The 17154-nt window shown below is 43.5% G+C and overlaps 1 protein-coding gene across 8 annotated transcripts in view; it reads right to left on the bottom strand.

Annotated features, from left to right (window-relative positions):
• Positions 1 to 17154, bottom strand: part of SPEF2 (sperm flagellar and cilia associated 2) — a 141148-nt gene that overhangs the window by 105344 nt on the left and 18650 nt on the right. For all 8 annotated transcript variants that reach the window (XM_037063158.1, XM_037063157.1, XM_037063159.1 and 5 more), the window contains exons 4-8: positions 16851 to 16991; positions 15075 to 15139; positions 10960 to 11146; positions 7618 to 7806; positions 2645 to 2832 (exon numbers count right to left, since the gene is read on the bottom strand). In XM_037063158.1, the coding sequence (XP_036919053.1) occupies positions 2645 to 2832; positions 7618 to 7806; positions 10960 to 11146; positions 15075 to 15139; positions 16851 to 16991 (770 nt within the window). The remainder of the gene's footprint in view (positions 1 to 2644; positions 2833 to 7617; positions 7807 to 10959; positions 11147 to 15074; positions 15140 to 16850; positions 16992 to 17154) is intronic.

Here is a 17154-nt window from a genome sequence, read left to right as displayed (position 1 = left end):
ACTACCACAACACTTTGATTTTAGATTCCTTGTTGTCTTATTAAATCGCTCTGCATCATTAGAAAGTCATTTCAATGCTCTAGCAAGAGTGTTTTGCTATGCAAAACTGTCATGGAATACTTTCCAAGGCCCCTTTAAGATACGGGTTGGTTTACATATTTTACATGTAATTTGTAACAGAAAGATCTAAATCGAATGTATGGGTTGTCTCATTATCACTGAACATTGGGTAATCCTTAAAATTATTTGCAGTGATTATTTCCATTTAACTCTGTCGAATGGCGTGGAGGAGGTGGTCAGACGGAGTAATGGGGAAACGGTTCCGGGACAAATGAAGCGTGCAAAGGAAGGAGGGAAATCGGCATGATTCAGACATGGTTCTCTAAAAAGAGCTGGACCAGAGCTTGAAATTGCAACTTAACAAGTAGGATTTCATTTTGAGACATGCGACACCACGGCCGAACCCGGAAGACATTATATTAACCGAAATAAGCCAGACTCAGAAGGATAAATGTTCCATGTTCCCACTTACATCAGGTACCTCAAATAGCCTGTTTCATAGCAACGGAAAGAAGAGCGGTCACCAGGGCTGCGGAAGGAGGGAGTGGGGATTGGGGGTGGGGCTGCTGCGGGGTTTCGGTGCGGGGGGGGGGGGGGGGGGGGGGGGGAGCTCGGGGNGGGGGGGGGGGGCGGAGCTCTGGCCGTGGGTGCTGGCGAGGGCGACACAACGGTGCCAGTCACTTGGTGCCACTGAACGGCACACTTAACAGTGTTAAAATGATACCTTTTATGTTTGACCACGATCAAAAGTAGTATTTAAATTAAAAGTACAACTTAGAATATACTCCTGTTGTGTTTTCCATGACTAAAATACTAGTAGTTACTGAAGATGACTTTATGGAGATACGGAAAATCCAGACATCAATAAACTCTGGCACAGAAATAACCCCGGAGTTTTTAAAGAGACATTGATTGGCATCTGTGGTGAAGAGTTAACTACGTATATGCTGCCCAAACTTAACCCTGCAGTTGCTGAATCAATAGCCTATTATCTGAATATTAATAACTTTGTTAAGGAGCAGTCTGAACATAAGTTCATGTAAACAGCCTGATACCAAAATATACCTGGTGCTTTAAATACATACATACCGATAACATCTGGCTTTAGTGCAGGACCTGGAGAAACTGAAATGAGTTTATCTTGACTGTTAGTAATGAAAACTAATACAATCTTAACATACAGGCGTGGGCAAAAGTAGATTTACAGTCGTGATACACATAACTAATACAATGGTTCATAAATAACACCAGAACAAATTCTGTGCTTTATATATAACTGTTAACCTGCTTTTGCCCACCCTTGTCTGTGGGTGGTTATTGTGAGCAGTTGCAATTAAAAGACATTTACATTTTCAAAGTAAATCCTCCTTGAATGTTGTCTGGTATCAACACTTCTAAAACTTTTAAACAATTTAAATTAAAATAAAGTGGTTTTAGATAGACAGTATGCTCTCTATAATGATTTTTCATGGAGCTGGATTTATAGAGTAGTAAGAGGTAGACTAGTGTATGGCTCTCTGAAATATTAAATCAAAGTAACACACAGGAAGTTCTGCACTTACTAATACTTTGTGCTCTGTAAGGTGGTTTTCAAGTTACTTGCTTGACATAGAAATAATACCTAAGTGTTTCCCTTTCTGCTTTGGCCACCAGGAAACTCAGATAAGATTTGTAACTCTGTTGCAGTAACTGGCAAATCGACTGCTGCCTGTTTAGCTGTGCCTCAGTTTATCCCCTGCTCTTCACTTTCTACTTCAATTTAAATTTTTCTATGTTCTCTTGTTGTTACCACTCTCTTACCCCAGCCATCCCCACCTCCCTCCCCTGCTTCCACTCTCCCTTGGTTTTGTCCATGTGTCCCCCATGGTTGTTCCTGTAAACCCTTCCGCTTTTCCCCTAAAATTCCCTCCCCTGTCCCCTCTGGTCACTGTCAGCCTGTTCTCTATTTCAGTGTCTTTGGTTATATTTTGCTTGTTTGTTTGTTTGTTTTGTTGTTTAGGTTCCTGTTAAAGGTGAGATCATATGGTATTTGTCTCTCACCACCTGACTTATTTCACTTCGCATAATACCCTCCAGTTCCAACCATGCTGTCGCAAAGGGTAGTAGCTCCTTCTTTCTTTCTGCTGCGTAGTATTCCACTGTGTAAATGTACCGCAGCAGTTTTTTGATCCATTAATTTATTGATGGAGCACTACTGATGTGCACTATTTTGGCATGTTATTAATATTTTTTGTTTTGTTGAATATTTCCTTTTAGATAGCATTAATTTGACTAAAGCAATCTTTAAACAATTTCAGTTTTCGAGAAAGTTTCAAGTGTTTCAAATAAGTGATCATAGTTGTCTTAGTAAATTATAGAGAATTTAGACACAAAATTTAAGTGCAGAAGATCTGAATTCGTGTTCAATACAGCTAGTCAGTGGCTAAATTAAGTCAGTATCAAGGTACTAGGGATCCCATTCTCAGTCTTCTTTTCAATGAAGCATGTTAGTGTCTTTTCACAACCTTGTGCCTCCTTCACAGTCGTATCCTTTCTCGTTCTCCGTGGAGTCTCTGCTGTGTTAAATGTGAAAAGAAGTACTTACTTATTTGTCAGCATTCGATAGTCTGCCACTTTGGTGGACAAATCCAGTATCTGATCCAAAATTGAGGCACATAGGATATAATGCTTTTGGTACCGAGCTTGCGCTCTCTCCACAGCGATCTGTTCGTGGATTTCCCGCTCTCTGGCGGCTTGCTCTTCAAAATCAATCTTGGCTTGTTTTGCCAAAGCCTAGGGTGGCAAAGACACTTTTAAGTCACTGTGATCATTCAAAGGAAAATAGTGTCTTCATTTTAATAACAAAAAATCTCTAAATAGCATACAACCACCTTTCACACCAGGGAAAATAAATAAATCACAGCCTATTTTCCCTAACACATTAAGTAGTGAGCATGATAGCAAAGACAATATTGGAAATATTCCCCTGAAAGCTTATCTTATCAGGAAAACTCAGTATAGAGAAAACCAGTCTAACAGGGAAAGCCCAATGTGGATTAACGATAAACTGAGTCTTAAGTGTTTTAAAAGACACCTGATTTCATGGGTGTTAAACAGAGTTGGGGGTCACAGAGAAGCAGACAGGTCTGCACCCGACCCCAAGCACATCTGGCCTCTCTGCACGCAGCTAGCCAGCCTCAGTCTGACGCCCGTGCTCTGTCCCAGGCTCTTCACTGGGAAAGTTCTAGAAAACTGACTTATCCTTAGAAAATATTTTGGAAATCCCAATTATACTGACCTGAAAATATCGACCACTTGCCAACAAATGTTAAATGTTCTCAGTCAACAAAGAAAACTCTCTGCTGTTACAGCCTTAATAAACTGAACAAATTCATGCATAGAGACACCTATTTCTGCAGAAAGTGATAAAACCCTTCAGCCGTTTACATTGCCCTCTGCTTGGTTTGCACCATCATTTTGTTTAGAAGACCCTTTCTTCACAGAAGTAGCAAGGTCAAGCTCAGCATGACCGAATGTTGCTTTGTGCACATCTTAGAATTTGAGAAATTCTATCCTGTGCTGTCTGACATGCTCCAGAAACAAGACTCACACGTCCTGGAATTCAACGCAGTGAGGGTGCAGTGGAGGTGAACCTGGGCCTTGATGGAGCCGTGACAGAACCCAAGCCCCATGCACCCCACCCTCCGTGTATGCAGATGTCCCGCACGAGCTTCGAGCGCTGCCTGGAGCAGAGCCTCCCTGGGCCTCCACCTCCTCAGTGCAAAGCAGGGGTGTTAACAGGACTTGCCATAAACAGAAAACCCAGCAAACCATCTTGTCATGGCAAATATTCCTCATCGTCACCCTGTTCACAAATGACTACATTCGTGACAACAGTCTGATATTGTCCATTGCACCAAATGGAAGGCTCATTAGTTTTGTTATTGTAGTTTTGTTTTTGCAGTTTTGTTTGTTTCACTGTTGCCGGGAAAGGGGTTGGGCTGAGGGCTTCTAGGGTCAATCCTGTACACTTGGCAGGTTGAGGAATCACCCCGGAGTTTGTCGTCATTGTTTTGTAGGCTCGGTTTCACGAGAGCATTTTGCGCAGCACATCTTGTGATGTAGGTACAAAGCTTTATGGCGAGCTCCGGGAAGTGTGAGGAGTTCAGGGAAGCGAAGCCTGATAGAGTAGGCGTAGTTAGAAGAGAACTTAGGGAGAACGTGACAGTAAAAACGGGTCATGAGCTGGGTTTTCCACCAAGTACATGGAAATATTTAGGATATAATTAAAGCAAAACCCTGACCGGAGCAGTGCGCTGTCCCAGCGGAAATAGAGCAGCTTTCCCCGAGGTGCCGCCCCCTTCCTCTCTCCCTCCCTCCTCACTCACGTCTTTCTTCCTCCTCTCTAGCTGTCCAGTCTTCCACCTCTATCCACCATGCTACCACCCCAACCCTGGGCAAGACCCACCATAATTTTCTGTTCCATCATAGCAAAGTGGGTTGCAGCCTAAAATAAGGAAGAAGGAAGGGAAAAAGGAAGGCTGCGGGGGTGGGGGGGGGGGCAGTGACCTCAGGGTCATGAGTCGGGCTGCGGAGCCTGCCAGGCCTGCTCATTCCCACTGCACCACTTAGAAGCAGCATGACTTGGAGATCTCTAGGCTTCATTTTCCTTATGTGGAAAATGGAGATAAAATAGTGGCCAGTTGAAATGGCCATTGTGAGTGTTACATATGCATGTAATGAACACAGCTCAATGCTTGACTCAAATGCTCAAAAATGTTAAGTATTAATGTGCTGGATTATTGTTAAAATAATAATAGGCATAGGAATTTGCATTCAGAAACATCTTAAGTCATGCCCAACTGTCTCAAAAAGATTACCGGTTGTAATCTAAAGCACAAACAGACAAAACTCCTAAATAATGGTGAAAAATGCCAGTTCTCTCTCTCCCTCAACGTGCCAAGCATCGGCCTAGCCCTGGGGAAACAGTATCAAGCAGAAGCCAGCGGTCCCTGTCCTCACAGGGCTTTCATCCAGTGGGAGGTACAGTCAAAATCACACAACTGTCCAGTTACTTGTTGTGGAAGTGCCACTAGGGGGAGACTGTGGGGTGGGAAGGTATATAACAGGGCCTTGTATCACAGGGAGCTCAGGGGCATGATTATGGACTGGGGAAAGGCAGAAGGAGCAGCCTGTTCAAGGACCTGAGAGCAGACCAGTGGGGTCCGACGGAGTCCAGGGATGGAGCATACAAGTCAGGAGCAGGGGTCTAGTGGGAAGGAAGCCATGGACGGGCCTTCTCTGGTGTGAGGGCAGTGGTCCGACCTGAGGGTCTGCGGGGCCCTCTGGCCGCAGAGCGCAGAAGGGTTTGGAGGGGTGAGAGTGAGGCAGGCTACCCGAGGAAGTTCTCTCCGATCTTTCCCTTTCTTTATCTCTGACACGTAATCAGAGGCTTTCCAGCTTCTGTGTCAGAGAATCCCTGCAGGACGCGAAGGTGAAGCTGTTGGAGGCTCCTCCTCACGTTGAAAGGCTAAATCCAAAGGCAAATGAGCCCAGGTTATTCAAAGAGAGAGGCTAGAGGGAAAGGTTTGAAAACAAGGAGAAAGGGGAAGAGATGTGTACCCCACCCCTCCAGCAGCTCCTGGGAAGCAGCAAAGCCTCACAGGGGAACAGTGAGGGACCCTCAGAGGCTGGAACAGCCTCACCAGAGGCGTGTGCTGCATGGGTGACAATGTGACGGCTGGGGCAGATGAAGACATCACCGGCTTGTGCCTGATGACTGGCGTGTCTTGCTGATGACGTGGCCCTGTGACCTGGCCACTGCACATCTGTGTGGGCACAGGTGAGTTGCTGGAGTTCAGCTGAGGTAGATTAACAGGCATAAATAATGTTATGTTCTTACCCCAACTGTGGCAGCCGATTCATATCATAGCCACTAAAACTGGATGGAGACCATTGCAGCAGGAATAGATTGGGGGGTGGGAAGGGTAGACATGGAGAGAAATGGACCGACTGAAGAGATAAATACTTAGTACATGAAATCCATAGGACTTGGTGAGGTTTGGGACGCAGGAGTCAGGATTAAACAGGCCCGAAGTGGGCCCTGAGGTTTTGGACTTGCACACGACAATAAACGGCAATGCCGCTTGTTGAGATACAGAAACTTGAAAGGGTCCAGTTTAGTGGCAGGGGTCACAAATTCGGCTCTAACGTGTTGAATTTGAGGTGCCTCTGAGATGTCACGTAGATTCGCACGCCAGAGGGCAGAGACGCAGACACATGAGTGGGCTGTTTAGTGCAGGAGCTGCACGCCCACCCCCCTGCCCCCCAACCCCCCGTTGCTGGACAGGTGGTTGGAGGAAACACCAGAGGAGAGGAGGCAGCGGTGCAGGACTGAGCTTTAAGAATGCCAACGGCAGAAGTTTTGCTATTGCAGGGGAACGCGCCGCCGGTGCTCGCCTGCCACGGAAGCCCAGGGTAAGCGGCTGAACGAAGGGGAGGAGAATGCGTTCTCCACTGCAGTGCTGGACAGGAGGGACCATGTGATTGGAGGTCAATTCTGTTTATATTAATAACCTGAGATGATATTAACAGTTTGTGAACATCATTAAGGATCTTTAAAATGTTTAATAAATTTAAAGGTACTTCCAGGATTCTCCCACCATGAATAATAACAAAACTGCAAGAATAATAGCAATTAAAAATAATAATTGAAAAAAATGTCCTTCACAAAAGTGACGTGGTAGACAGATAAATGCTGTAGGGAATAAAATATATTTTGTTTATGTAGTGAATGATAATGGGAAGTGACAGTGTTCCCTTGACAAACTCAATGTTTATTTACCTGGCTCCTATTCATGCACTAGCCACTGGTAATGGGGAGGTGGCATATTCAAACTGTGAAATCAGCCATCTCAAAGGGCGGGGTGCCAGAGAGTCAGGGCCCTCAGCTTCAGAAAAAGGTGACCACATGAGAGGGATGCCTGGACTTTTTACCTGTGCCTCTGCAGGCCTGGTCTCTGAGACCAAGGCGTCCCAGCCCTCTGCAGCCAGTTCGAGCCCAGTGAAAAACAGGCAATGCTTCTCCTCATAGCGAAGCCAGTCCTGCTATAAGTGCCTTGCTACCCTGCACCTAGGTCACTGGGCTTGGAAAGCAAATGGATCCTTCAAACAGACGCTTAGATTTAGCTAAATGCATCATTTCCAAAGTAAGCAAGGGGCACTGCATCCATGCAACTTTACTCTCGTCTAAAGAAGAGGAATGAAACAATTATCCAGCTAAGTCAGCTCCTGAAGAAGACACTGGAGATCAGCGCTCACGCAGACGTCAGGACTGGTGGTGAGCGTTACACAGCTGCAGCCCCAAGACTCAAGGGAAAGAAAGCCAGGTGTGGTAGGTGCCACAGGGCTGTCAGTGGGGTTCCACAAACACGGGAATGGGGGGAGACTCTGGAGCCGGTAGGAAAAAGAACTCTCGTTCAGTGACTGGCAACATACCCCTACAACTTTGTTTACCTTGACTCGGTAGAAAGAGTCAAAAGTAACCTTAGAAAGATTTTTAAGGAAGGTACTGTTTACCGCTTCCCGATCCAGAGCATCCTGGAACTCTTTCAGCCGTCTTTCCTCATATTGCTTCTCTCTGAAAATTCTGTTTTGCCATAAAACTTCCTTTTCGTGCCGCACGTGCATGAGCTGCACGGCGATCCGGCGCTCCTGCTGGGACTGCCGCATGAGCCGGTTAATCAGCTGCTCCTCCCGGTACGCCTCCTGCGAACACCAGGGGGCAGACGGTTACTGTCCAGGCACGTCCGAGTTGCCCGGTGGGCCCAGAGGCCTGCACGTGAGCAGTGTGTAAAAGGCATAGACGTCATCTGCCTCAATTCCTGACATTTGATGCAAATTGGAACATGGCAAAAATTGAGGAAAAAAAGTAACAAGTTGCCAACAAAGGTTGTATACGTTTGATATCTAGAAGAGGCATAAGGGTTTTGCAACTTTCAATTATTTTAAATGAATTATTACCTCCTTTGAAATTTGATCAAAGTAAATTATCAAAAAGTGAATTAGGTGATTTCAGGGTTTTATAAACAAGGGACAAAATTCTCAATCTGTGAGCATGTTTATGGAAACGTGGAATTGTGCTACAAGTCCTCTCAATGTACATGCTAGTGTAAGAACACACGCAGACACAGTCTGGCTGCAGCGGGCAGATCTGATTAGTTACCAGTGGGGTCATTTCAATACCTGAGGAAAAGCAGAAATCTCACAGAATGGGAAGATGGGAGGAGAGGCGAAGGAGAAGTCACCTACTGTTTATACATGACAAGTTGAATAGCTGTGATCTGAAAGGGGAATGAGTTGCCTTCTCCCAGCTCCCTGTAAGAGAGTTCAAGGGCAAGCTGCAAGTGAACAGTGGGAAATGCATTGAACTGGGACTCAGGGTCCCTGGCCTGTGTAGCCTCAGTGTTACCCTTGACTGGCTGCGGGTCCCTGGGCAAAGGCCTCTTTCACTCGGGTAGAATGAGGGGCTCAGGAGGGAGGTGATCTCCAGAGCCCCTGAACCTCTCTGGGCCGTCCAAACAGAGACACCATGTGGAGGGAGGAGGTAATTAAAGTTCTCAAGGGGGAGAATTTCGAAGAATATCCAAGGGCTGGAGTTGGCCATTTAACACTCGAAACTCCAACAATTTAAGCAGAAAATCCGACATCACCAATGACGCTGTTTCACGTCTCTCCCGCTATGAGACTGTGGGAGAAGTACTGTGTGTGCTTTCAGGATCGAGATATAAATAACACACTCTGTGCTAAATGTCAAAACTTGAGCCTCGGGATTATATAAAAAGGTAGATTAAGTGAAAGTTCAACTGAAAGTAAACACGAAGTTTTTTTCTGTTGAGTAAATGGATCAGGTAGAAAAATAAAATTGTGAACTACTTTGAAAGATAGGTCCCCTCCAGTTACAGAATTCTGGAAGCTTTAATGTTAACCATTTGTTCCTTTTGCCACCCAATGGCTCTGGTGAGCCCGACTGTGAAAATGGCCACAAGTTCTTCAGTGCCCACCCATTGCTTTGCAAGGTTATCCTGCAGATATTCCCATCAGAAAGTAAAATCTACTTCTCTATTCCTTAAATATGGGGGTTTGCGGTGACCATTGACTTGAACTGACCAATGGGAGAGTTGCAGCAATAAATAAATAAATAAATAAATAAATAAATAAACAAACCACAACAGAAACCTTAGCATCTGCCCTTCCTGTGACCCCTGCCACTGCCAGTATATTTCCAGGTCCACCTGGAAATAGACCCCATACAGAGAGGCGCCAGTCTCCCCAGCTGGCCCTGATGAAGTCGGCCAGTCCCTGCCAACCCACCAGCTGCCCAAAGACATCTGCGCAGGGCCACCCAGCCCCAGCAAGAGGACAGCGCAGCTGGGCCAGCCCAAACTGCCGACCACAGAGTGGCGTGGTTCGGGATTCAGAAGGCACGGTCACAACTGTATGTTTCAAAATATAACCCAGATTTATTATACTTGCTAAGGGAACCTGAAATTATAAACTACTAAAAGAAAAATACAGGAGAAAAACTTCTTAATGTAGGTCTAGGCAATGATTTTTCTTTTTTGAATATGACCTAAAAGCAGAGCAAAAAGTTTCTGAAGGAACTCAAGCAACTCAACAGCAAAAAGAAAAACTAAATAACCCAATTAAAAAATGGGCAAAGGACCTGAGTAGACATTTCTCAAAAGAAGACAAATGGCCAACAGGTATACGAAAAGGTGCTCAACGTCGCTATTCATGAGGGAAGTGAAAATCAAAGCCATAACAAGATGTTATCTCACCCCTGTTAGAATGGCTATTTTCAAGGAAAAAAAAGAGAGAGAAATAACTAGTGTTGGCAAGAATGTGGAGAAAACTCTTGTAAAGTGCTGGTGAGGATATAAACTGGTAAAGCCAATATGGAAAACAGCGTTGCGCTTCTGCAAAATATTTAAAATAAAACTACCATATGGCTCACAGTCCCACTTCTGGGAATGTGTATTCAAAGGAAATTAAATCAGCATCTCAAAGAGACATCTGCACCCCTGTGTTCACTGCAGCGTTATTCACAACATCCACGATACGGAAACAACCCAACTGTCCATCAATGGGTGAAGAGGTGAGGTGTGGTATACCTACGCAGCGGAATATTATTCAGCCTCAAAAAAGAAGGAAACCTGCCATTTGTGACAACATGGATGAACCTGAAGGACATTATGCTAAATAAAATAAGCTAGACACAGAAAGACAAGTACTGCATGATCTCACTTACATATGAAATTTAAAAGAGTTTAACTTTTAAAACTGGATATTAAGTGTTTTCCTAAGTGTCCATTATGAAATAATGGACATGCTAATTAGTTTGATTATGGTAATCATTTTATAATTTTATACATATATACATACATATAAATGCATCACATTATATACCTAAAATATATACAACTTTTATTTGTCAATTATGCCTCAATAAAACTGGGGAAAACATTCCCTTTTACTTCTAAAATTAATGACAGATTGTTTTAGATTCCTTTTTTATCAGTATTTTTTTATTATGGTAAGATATATAAAACATAAAATTGACCATTTCAACCATTTTTTAAGTCTAAAATTCAGTGGTATTAAGAACACTCACAGTGTTGTACAACCATCAGCAGGTTTTATATTGTTTAGCAAATGTTCTGTGTTGGGTTTTTCTGGAGTATACTTGCTATTATCATGTGAGGATGTCCCATTGACATTTGAGTCAGAGTCGCAGATAATATGTACATAAGATACAGAATGTGTGTATACATAATATGCTTATACATAATGTGTACATAAAAAGAGGGCATTTTGTAAAATTTCCAACACTATCATTGAACCAGCATCCAAGTATCTTACCTCTTGTGCCTCATGGGCTATTAACTGATCCATTAACAGCCTCCGTCGTCTTTTCTCCCTTTGTTCTCGTGCAAAAGCATCTTCTTCGAGGCGCTTTTGGATTTTTTTAATGTATTCATCATCCGAGTAAGTGTTTAGCAAATCGGCAGTTGTCTGGCCTGCTGTATCCAGAGAAGCCTTGGATGCACTAAGGACAATGGTTTTCATTTTAGGTTAAAAAAATTATGCAGTCCTTGGCCACTACTTGTGACTGAGGGGAAGAACTCAGGAGGCGGCTCCCTTGAGTACTCTGTGAATTTATTAATACAAGTATTCAAGGGAAAAACATTAGAACTTCAGGGTGATGCTCCTAGCTTGTCTGTGGATGCTATCGCCTCCCCCTTTTCTGGACTCTATGTCTGTGAGGTCCTTAGCCTGCAGAGCCTTCTCTCTAGGCTCATCACCTCCCTGGCCTTTTAGTTCTCACAATCTTCACTCTACCCAGACGTTCTGGATTTTTCTCTCTCTTCTTCCTGCTGGCTCTAGGCCTCCTGTTCCCCCTGTTTAAGAGTCAACAGTAGCACCACAGTGATAACCCGTGTCAGGAAAGGCATCCCTCCACAAGGGCTGGTCAGGTGTGCAAACGTCAGGACACCTTCCTTCCAAGACTGGTCCGTCCACCACCACTCTCTCACCCCCACACGTGCAAGCTGCTCTGTGAACTCCCGACCACTACTGACTGCGAGGGGCCGTAGCCCAGCTCTTCCTGAAAGGTGACTTGCTCATCACGCCACACTCAAGCACGGGTCTGACCCAGCTTCTCGTCCAAGTCCTGGAGACCCAAGATGAAAAGGCCTCCCTTGGGGCTCTTGTCCTACTTCATGTCCAAGACTAAAGGGTCAGGAAGAGCCAGGTGGCCTCACTGACACAGAACGATCACACTTAATTCGGCGAGACAGAAGGTAGCTTAGAAGAGCTTTCACAGATTCATTCAAAAGTTACCATTACAAGTAACAGGTACACTTTTATGTTTATAAGGATCAAATAATTAATTCTCATCCACATACCTCTTTAAAAATAAACAAGGTAATATATTAGTGCAAGATATAACAAGACTTGCCAAGAAATAGTTTTACAATTTGTTTAAAAGTATAACAATTTTTTTCAAAAGACAAGGACAGGCTATTGCTGTGTATAAGAACTAAACACTGACCAGTTCTCATATATAGAGAGAATGCTCTTAGGAAAGCATGGTTAGTTCATGTTTGGTGAGGCCGCAGTCATGTGGGTGTAACCCACGTGCATTACATTGCAGTGCTTTATTTGTAGGTTTGGTGCAGCCAGCTGACCTATGAGCTCATACCCAAAATATTCTATTGTCCTTTCCTCTGTACTTGTGCCTTGTATGCCCGACAGGTAGTGGATGGCTATTACATGCTAAGAAGCGCTACACAGTGTGGCAGAATTTTTAAAATCACACACTGAAGTTCTGGTCATTTTATCAGCAGAGGCTCCGCCTTCAGTTGTGTTCTGTTGCTGGGAGTCATTGAGTGAAACGGAGTAGCTGGCAAAGTCTCAGTAATATCAAAGACTAAGTTTGTCCCCATTTATTTATGAAAATTTACTACAATTAAGTGCTTATGAAAATATTGTGGCACGGCTTTTTAAATCATTCATCAAAGTTCTTATTATATTTTTACATAAATGTGTTGTTTAAAAGATCTTTCCCTGGGTTAAGCATGGATTAATATAGCTCTTCCACACTGTATTTATGTTACCAGTAATACACCTGAGGTATTTCCCCTCCGTTATTTATCAGTCTGTTCATCTGTCCATCCATCTGCTGTCTAATTGCAATAAAGGTCTGAGCAAAGCCACATAATACTTTCTTGAGTGAATATTTATTTTACCAGGTGTGGATTTACTGAGGACAATAATTATGGTCTCTTTATATCTGTCTGCTTGCCAGGCCTCTACAGGGTTAACCTGTGCTTACATTTTTGTAAATATGAAAAAAGCAGTTGCTAAGAAGAGCTAAGGGAAATGCAGGAACCCAAATGTCCATCTACAGCAGCCAGCAACCTCTGTTATAGAAACAGACAGCAGAGAGCGTTATTCTTTGCCTTTAAAAACAAAGGACTTGTACCTGTGGGGGGAAAGTAGCCACAGAATGCTTGTGTTGCAGTCGCTGGCACTGAGACGTCATTGAGTTCCTCCACAAAAGAAATGAGCTGCTCCTGGGGGTGACACCCCCGAGGAGCTGCCGCAGGAGCTGGCTGAAAGAGGCACAGCTCCAGAAACTGCTCCTTAGGGTTACCCTCTGGGAAGTTTCGCCACAAGCCCAGGACAGCTTGGCTCTAGGCAAAGAATTCAGGATGCACCACAGCCTTTGCTTTATTGAAAATTTGCTCTAGAAAATTTGCTGCTTCCCAGCCTTTTTCATTGTAGGACCACCGGAGAAGATGCTCTTTGTGGGGCACACTGGAAGGACTTTCCATCTCTGAGGAGGCTGGTCACAGGGGAGGGGACGGGTCCAGGGACTCTTGCTGCCCAGGCCCTGTCTTGCCCCGTGGGAAGTGAGGGTGTTCCATTCCTGGTCCCCAGCCAGGAATCTCTAGCAGGGTTAAGAGGAGGCTCCTACAGAGAAAGACTTGTGATAGACATGGCTGTTTCCCTCCCCTTTCTCTCCAAAAAGAGCCCAAGTGTGATTCAGAAAAACAATGTACCTGGCTGAAAACTGCTTTTCCCAGGCTCCCATTCTGCTAGGTATAGTCAGGTGACTGAATTTGACCAGTAAGATGTCAGCAGAACGGTTATGTGGGACTTCTGGGAAGGCTCCTAAAAGGAGTGAGTTAGGGTTGGAGCTGGCTACTCCAGCTGCCTTCCTTCCTGGGGAACCTAGGCCCCACGGCCAGGGCTCCAGCAGCCCGCTTGCATGGGGACCGTGCTGCTCTGCCTGGTGTTACCTCTGGTTGCTAAACTGCATGGAGTCCCAGGAAAGGGGCGGCTGTGGAGCTACCGAGAAGGCCATTCCTCGAAAAGTAACAAAATATTTCAATATTTTAAGATGGTCATTCTGGAGGAGATAGCATGTTTATCATGCGAGAATGTGTGGCTGGCAGATGAGTGAGTGCTGGAAGGCAGCCGGTGGTTTCACGGGCCAGCGTCAGGCGGACGTGGTGGGTTTGAGGTGGTGGCTACCTGGGAGGGTGGGCTGGGACTGTGTGTTCTTCAGGGGTCAGGGGAGGCGCTGAAACACACGAGGGGGGATCCATCAGAACAGGGCAGGAGCAGACCCTGCGGATGGCGGGAGGAAAGGTACCATGTGTATTCATTTTGCTTTATTTTCCTGCCACACCTGACGTCCTCACCATTTCTTTTCCTAGCTTTGTCTAATTCCTCCTCATTTGACTCTATTTCCTTCTTTCAGAAGGGTTGACATGGAAATGAGGTATATAATTTGTGTCTTTCTTTAACAAAGATTTATTTCATAGGCTATACATTAGAAATGAGTAGGGTTTGGTAGTTTCCATGCAAAAATGAAGAAAACCCAAAACAACAACAAAAGTCAATTTGCTCCTATTAGTGTAGTCCCTAATCAATTATTTCCCATGAGACAATGACCCCTAATAGTATATCTTTATCTTGGGCAAATTAAGCTCATTAATCAGGCACTTTTTGCAATGAACTCATTGAACTGATTTAGGGACAGTTGATCAGCAAACTAACCCAACAGCTCTGTACTGAACCCCGCACTGAATGCCGAGGGCACAACGTGGGAGAAACTAACCAGAGTCTAATAAAGGTTTTCCTGTGACAAATGTGAACTTGAAACAATTTTGGCGAGCATGTCAAAGATGTGTGTGAACTTAGAGGAGCACGCAAACACAGAAAAATAATTTAACTTTGCGTCACAACAGCCAGCCTCCCTCTTGAACTTTGTAAAAGTGTTAGTGAACAATTAATTAATCTGAGCTTTAAGTCATTTATCTTCTTTCATAGGCTCTCTTAAAGAAGATTCTACAAAGTGAAAAAATCTTTGGAACACATATTCCAGGTAAACCATTTCTAAATATTCAAAACTTACAGTAGGAAAGAATGTAGTTTTGTGATTATTAAAATAGTTCATAGCCCACCTTTCTTTTGCCTGGAGATCCTTCTTTAGTAATTCTTCAAACTTCTTTATCTCTTTGGCCACATCCTTAAAACAAAGTTTATTATCAGTTTTTTGCCTCTATAAATCATTGAAAATCTTCATTTACCATACTTACTCAAGTTTATAAGATGACATGCACTAGTAATTCAAGGTAATTAAGAGGTGAGATAAAAAACTGCACTCCAACAAATTTTTATAATTCTGATTTGTTACTTCAACTCTAGGCTAAATATGGCTAAAATATATGAAAGGTGCCTAATCTGAATCATTCATTTCGCAATTTTAGCTGAAAATGCATCAAAGGTCATCTAATAAGAATAAAGATTATCAAAGAGTCAGGACATAATTTTTGTTAAAAATTTTTGTTACAATTTTTAAAATGAGAATAAGCATTCTGGATATAAGTATTTCTTTAAAAATCACTGTTTCAGGTATTTTAAACATTTCTCATGTAATTTTACTTACACTATTAATTTGCTCTCTGAAAACTCATTTTAGTTCCTCCTCTGTTTACTGTACTTCTTATTAATAAAATTTAACCAACTTTGGGAAATAAAAGAATTATATACTTTACTAAAATGGGGTCAGAAGAAAACCTCTGTGGGTAACATTTTTTAGAATCCAAGCACAGGATTTTTTAATATTAAAAATAAATGGAGATAAATATAAAATACAGTGACTTTCGAGATCAGAGAGACCTGTCAATCTCTGCTTTACCAGCATTGCAAACTTGGGTAAAATGTGCCAGCTTTCTGAGTTTTGGTTTCCTTATATGCACAATGGGCAAAACAACACTCTAGCAAGAGAGTCATTTATACATAAACCAGAGAGAATGTGAGGTGCCCAATCCATAGCCTGACATGTAGCAGGTGCTCAATAAATGGCAGCTATTAGTCTTTTCCTTAGGTCACGGGAGAGAGTGTCGTTGCCAATATTGTGGTGGAAGGTGGAACTTGTATAAAAATGCAGTATTGCTTCCCTGTGAAACAGGGTTGGGCTGTGTCCTTGGAATGATGGACAGTTGTACAGTCTAGCAAAATATCACTCATCTAGGTAACTTAAATTTAAACACACTGATAACAAGCAAATCACTTAACATTTCTAGGATTCACAGAAAATCAGTGCATCATGGTGAGGAGAAATTGAGTAAAAACACACAGTCGGAATGCACATACATGTGTGCACCTCAGCTGGGCCCTGGTACACCCATGGGGGTCAATATGACAGCAGCTGCTCTGACCTGGTTCATTGGGGACCACAGAATCCCCAACACAGGAGGCCAGACAGGCACTGTCATTTAACAGGGGTCTGTCATCCCTTGCCTGAAGCGACATTCTCTGTTTCTGAGCAAACAGCAGTATAAAATGGACTGAATGTCTATTCTATTGAAACGCATACAGGGGAAGCGCTTCTATGAGAAGGAGCAATGCCAGACTTCATGTGAAAAGAAAATTAGTTTGGGGAATTCTACATGTTTTAGGGAATGATCATTCTTTTATTAAGATAAATGCACACCCTGGCTGGTGGGCTCAGTGGATTGAGTGCCGGCTTGCAAACAAATGGGTGGCTGGTTCAATTCCCAATCAGGGCACTTGCCTGGGTTGTGGGCCAGGTCCCCAGCGAGGGGCGTGTGAGAGGCAACCACACATTGATGTCTCTCTCCCTCTCCTTCTTCCTTCCTTCCCCTCTGTCTAAAGTAAATAAATAAAATCTTTAAAAAAATAAATGCACACAATTTTAAAGGACTATCACTTACCTCTGTTTCTTTTTTCTTCTTCATCATTTTTTGGGCCTCAAGTGCTTTCAGAGTGCGATTTGATGCAGGTTTTGGGATCTGTATGATAGCCGCCTGGATTTTGGCCATTATTTCATTTTGCCGTCTTCTGCTCAGCCGTGGCTGAATATCCCATAAACATTAGTTTAGTGATTCACTTCATCATAATATTGCATCATCACAGGTACATGTATATATAATTTTTCCATTGAAAATTTCAGAACTCATCAACTAACCAATGGACTAGGTGTCACAACTGTATAGTGTGACAAAGCAGGTGTCAACA

The sequence above is a fragment of the Sturnira hondurensis genome, unplaced genomic scaffold (genome assembly GCF_014824575.4).
Source record: "Sturnira hondurensis isolate 20B ecotype Veracruz unplaced genomic scaffold, ASM1482457v3 Scaffold0014384, whole genome shotgun sequence".
NCBI classification, from domain to species: Eukaryota; Metazoa; Chordata; class Mammalia; order Chiroptera; family Phyllostomidae; genus Sturnira; species Sturnira hondurensis.
Note: the sequence above shows the minus strand (reverse complement) of the source record. Positions and strands in the feature narration are given on the sequence as shown.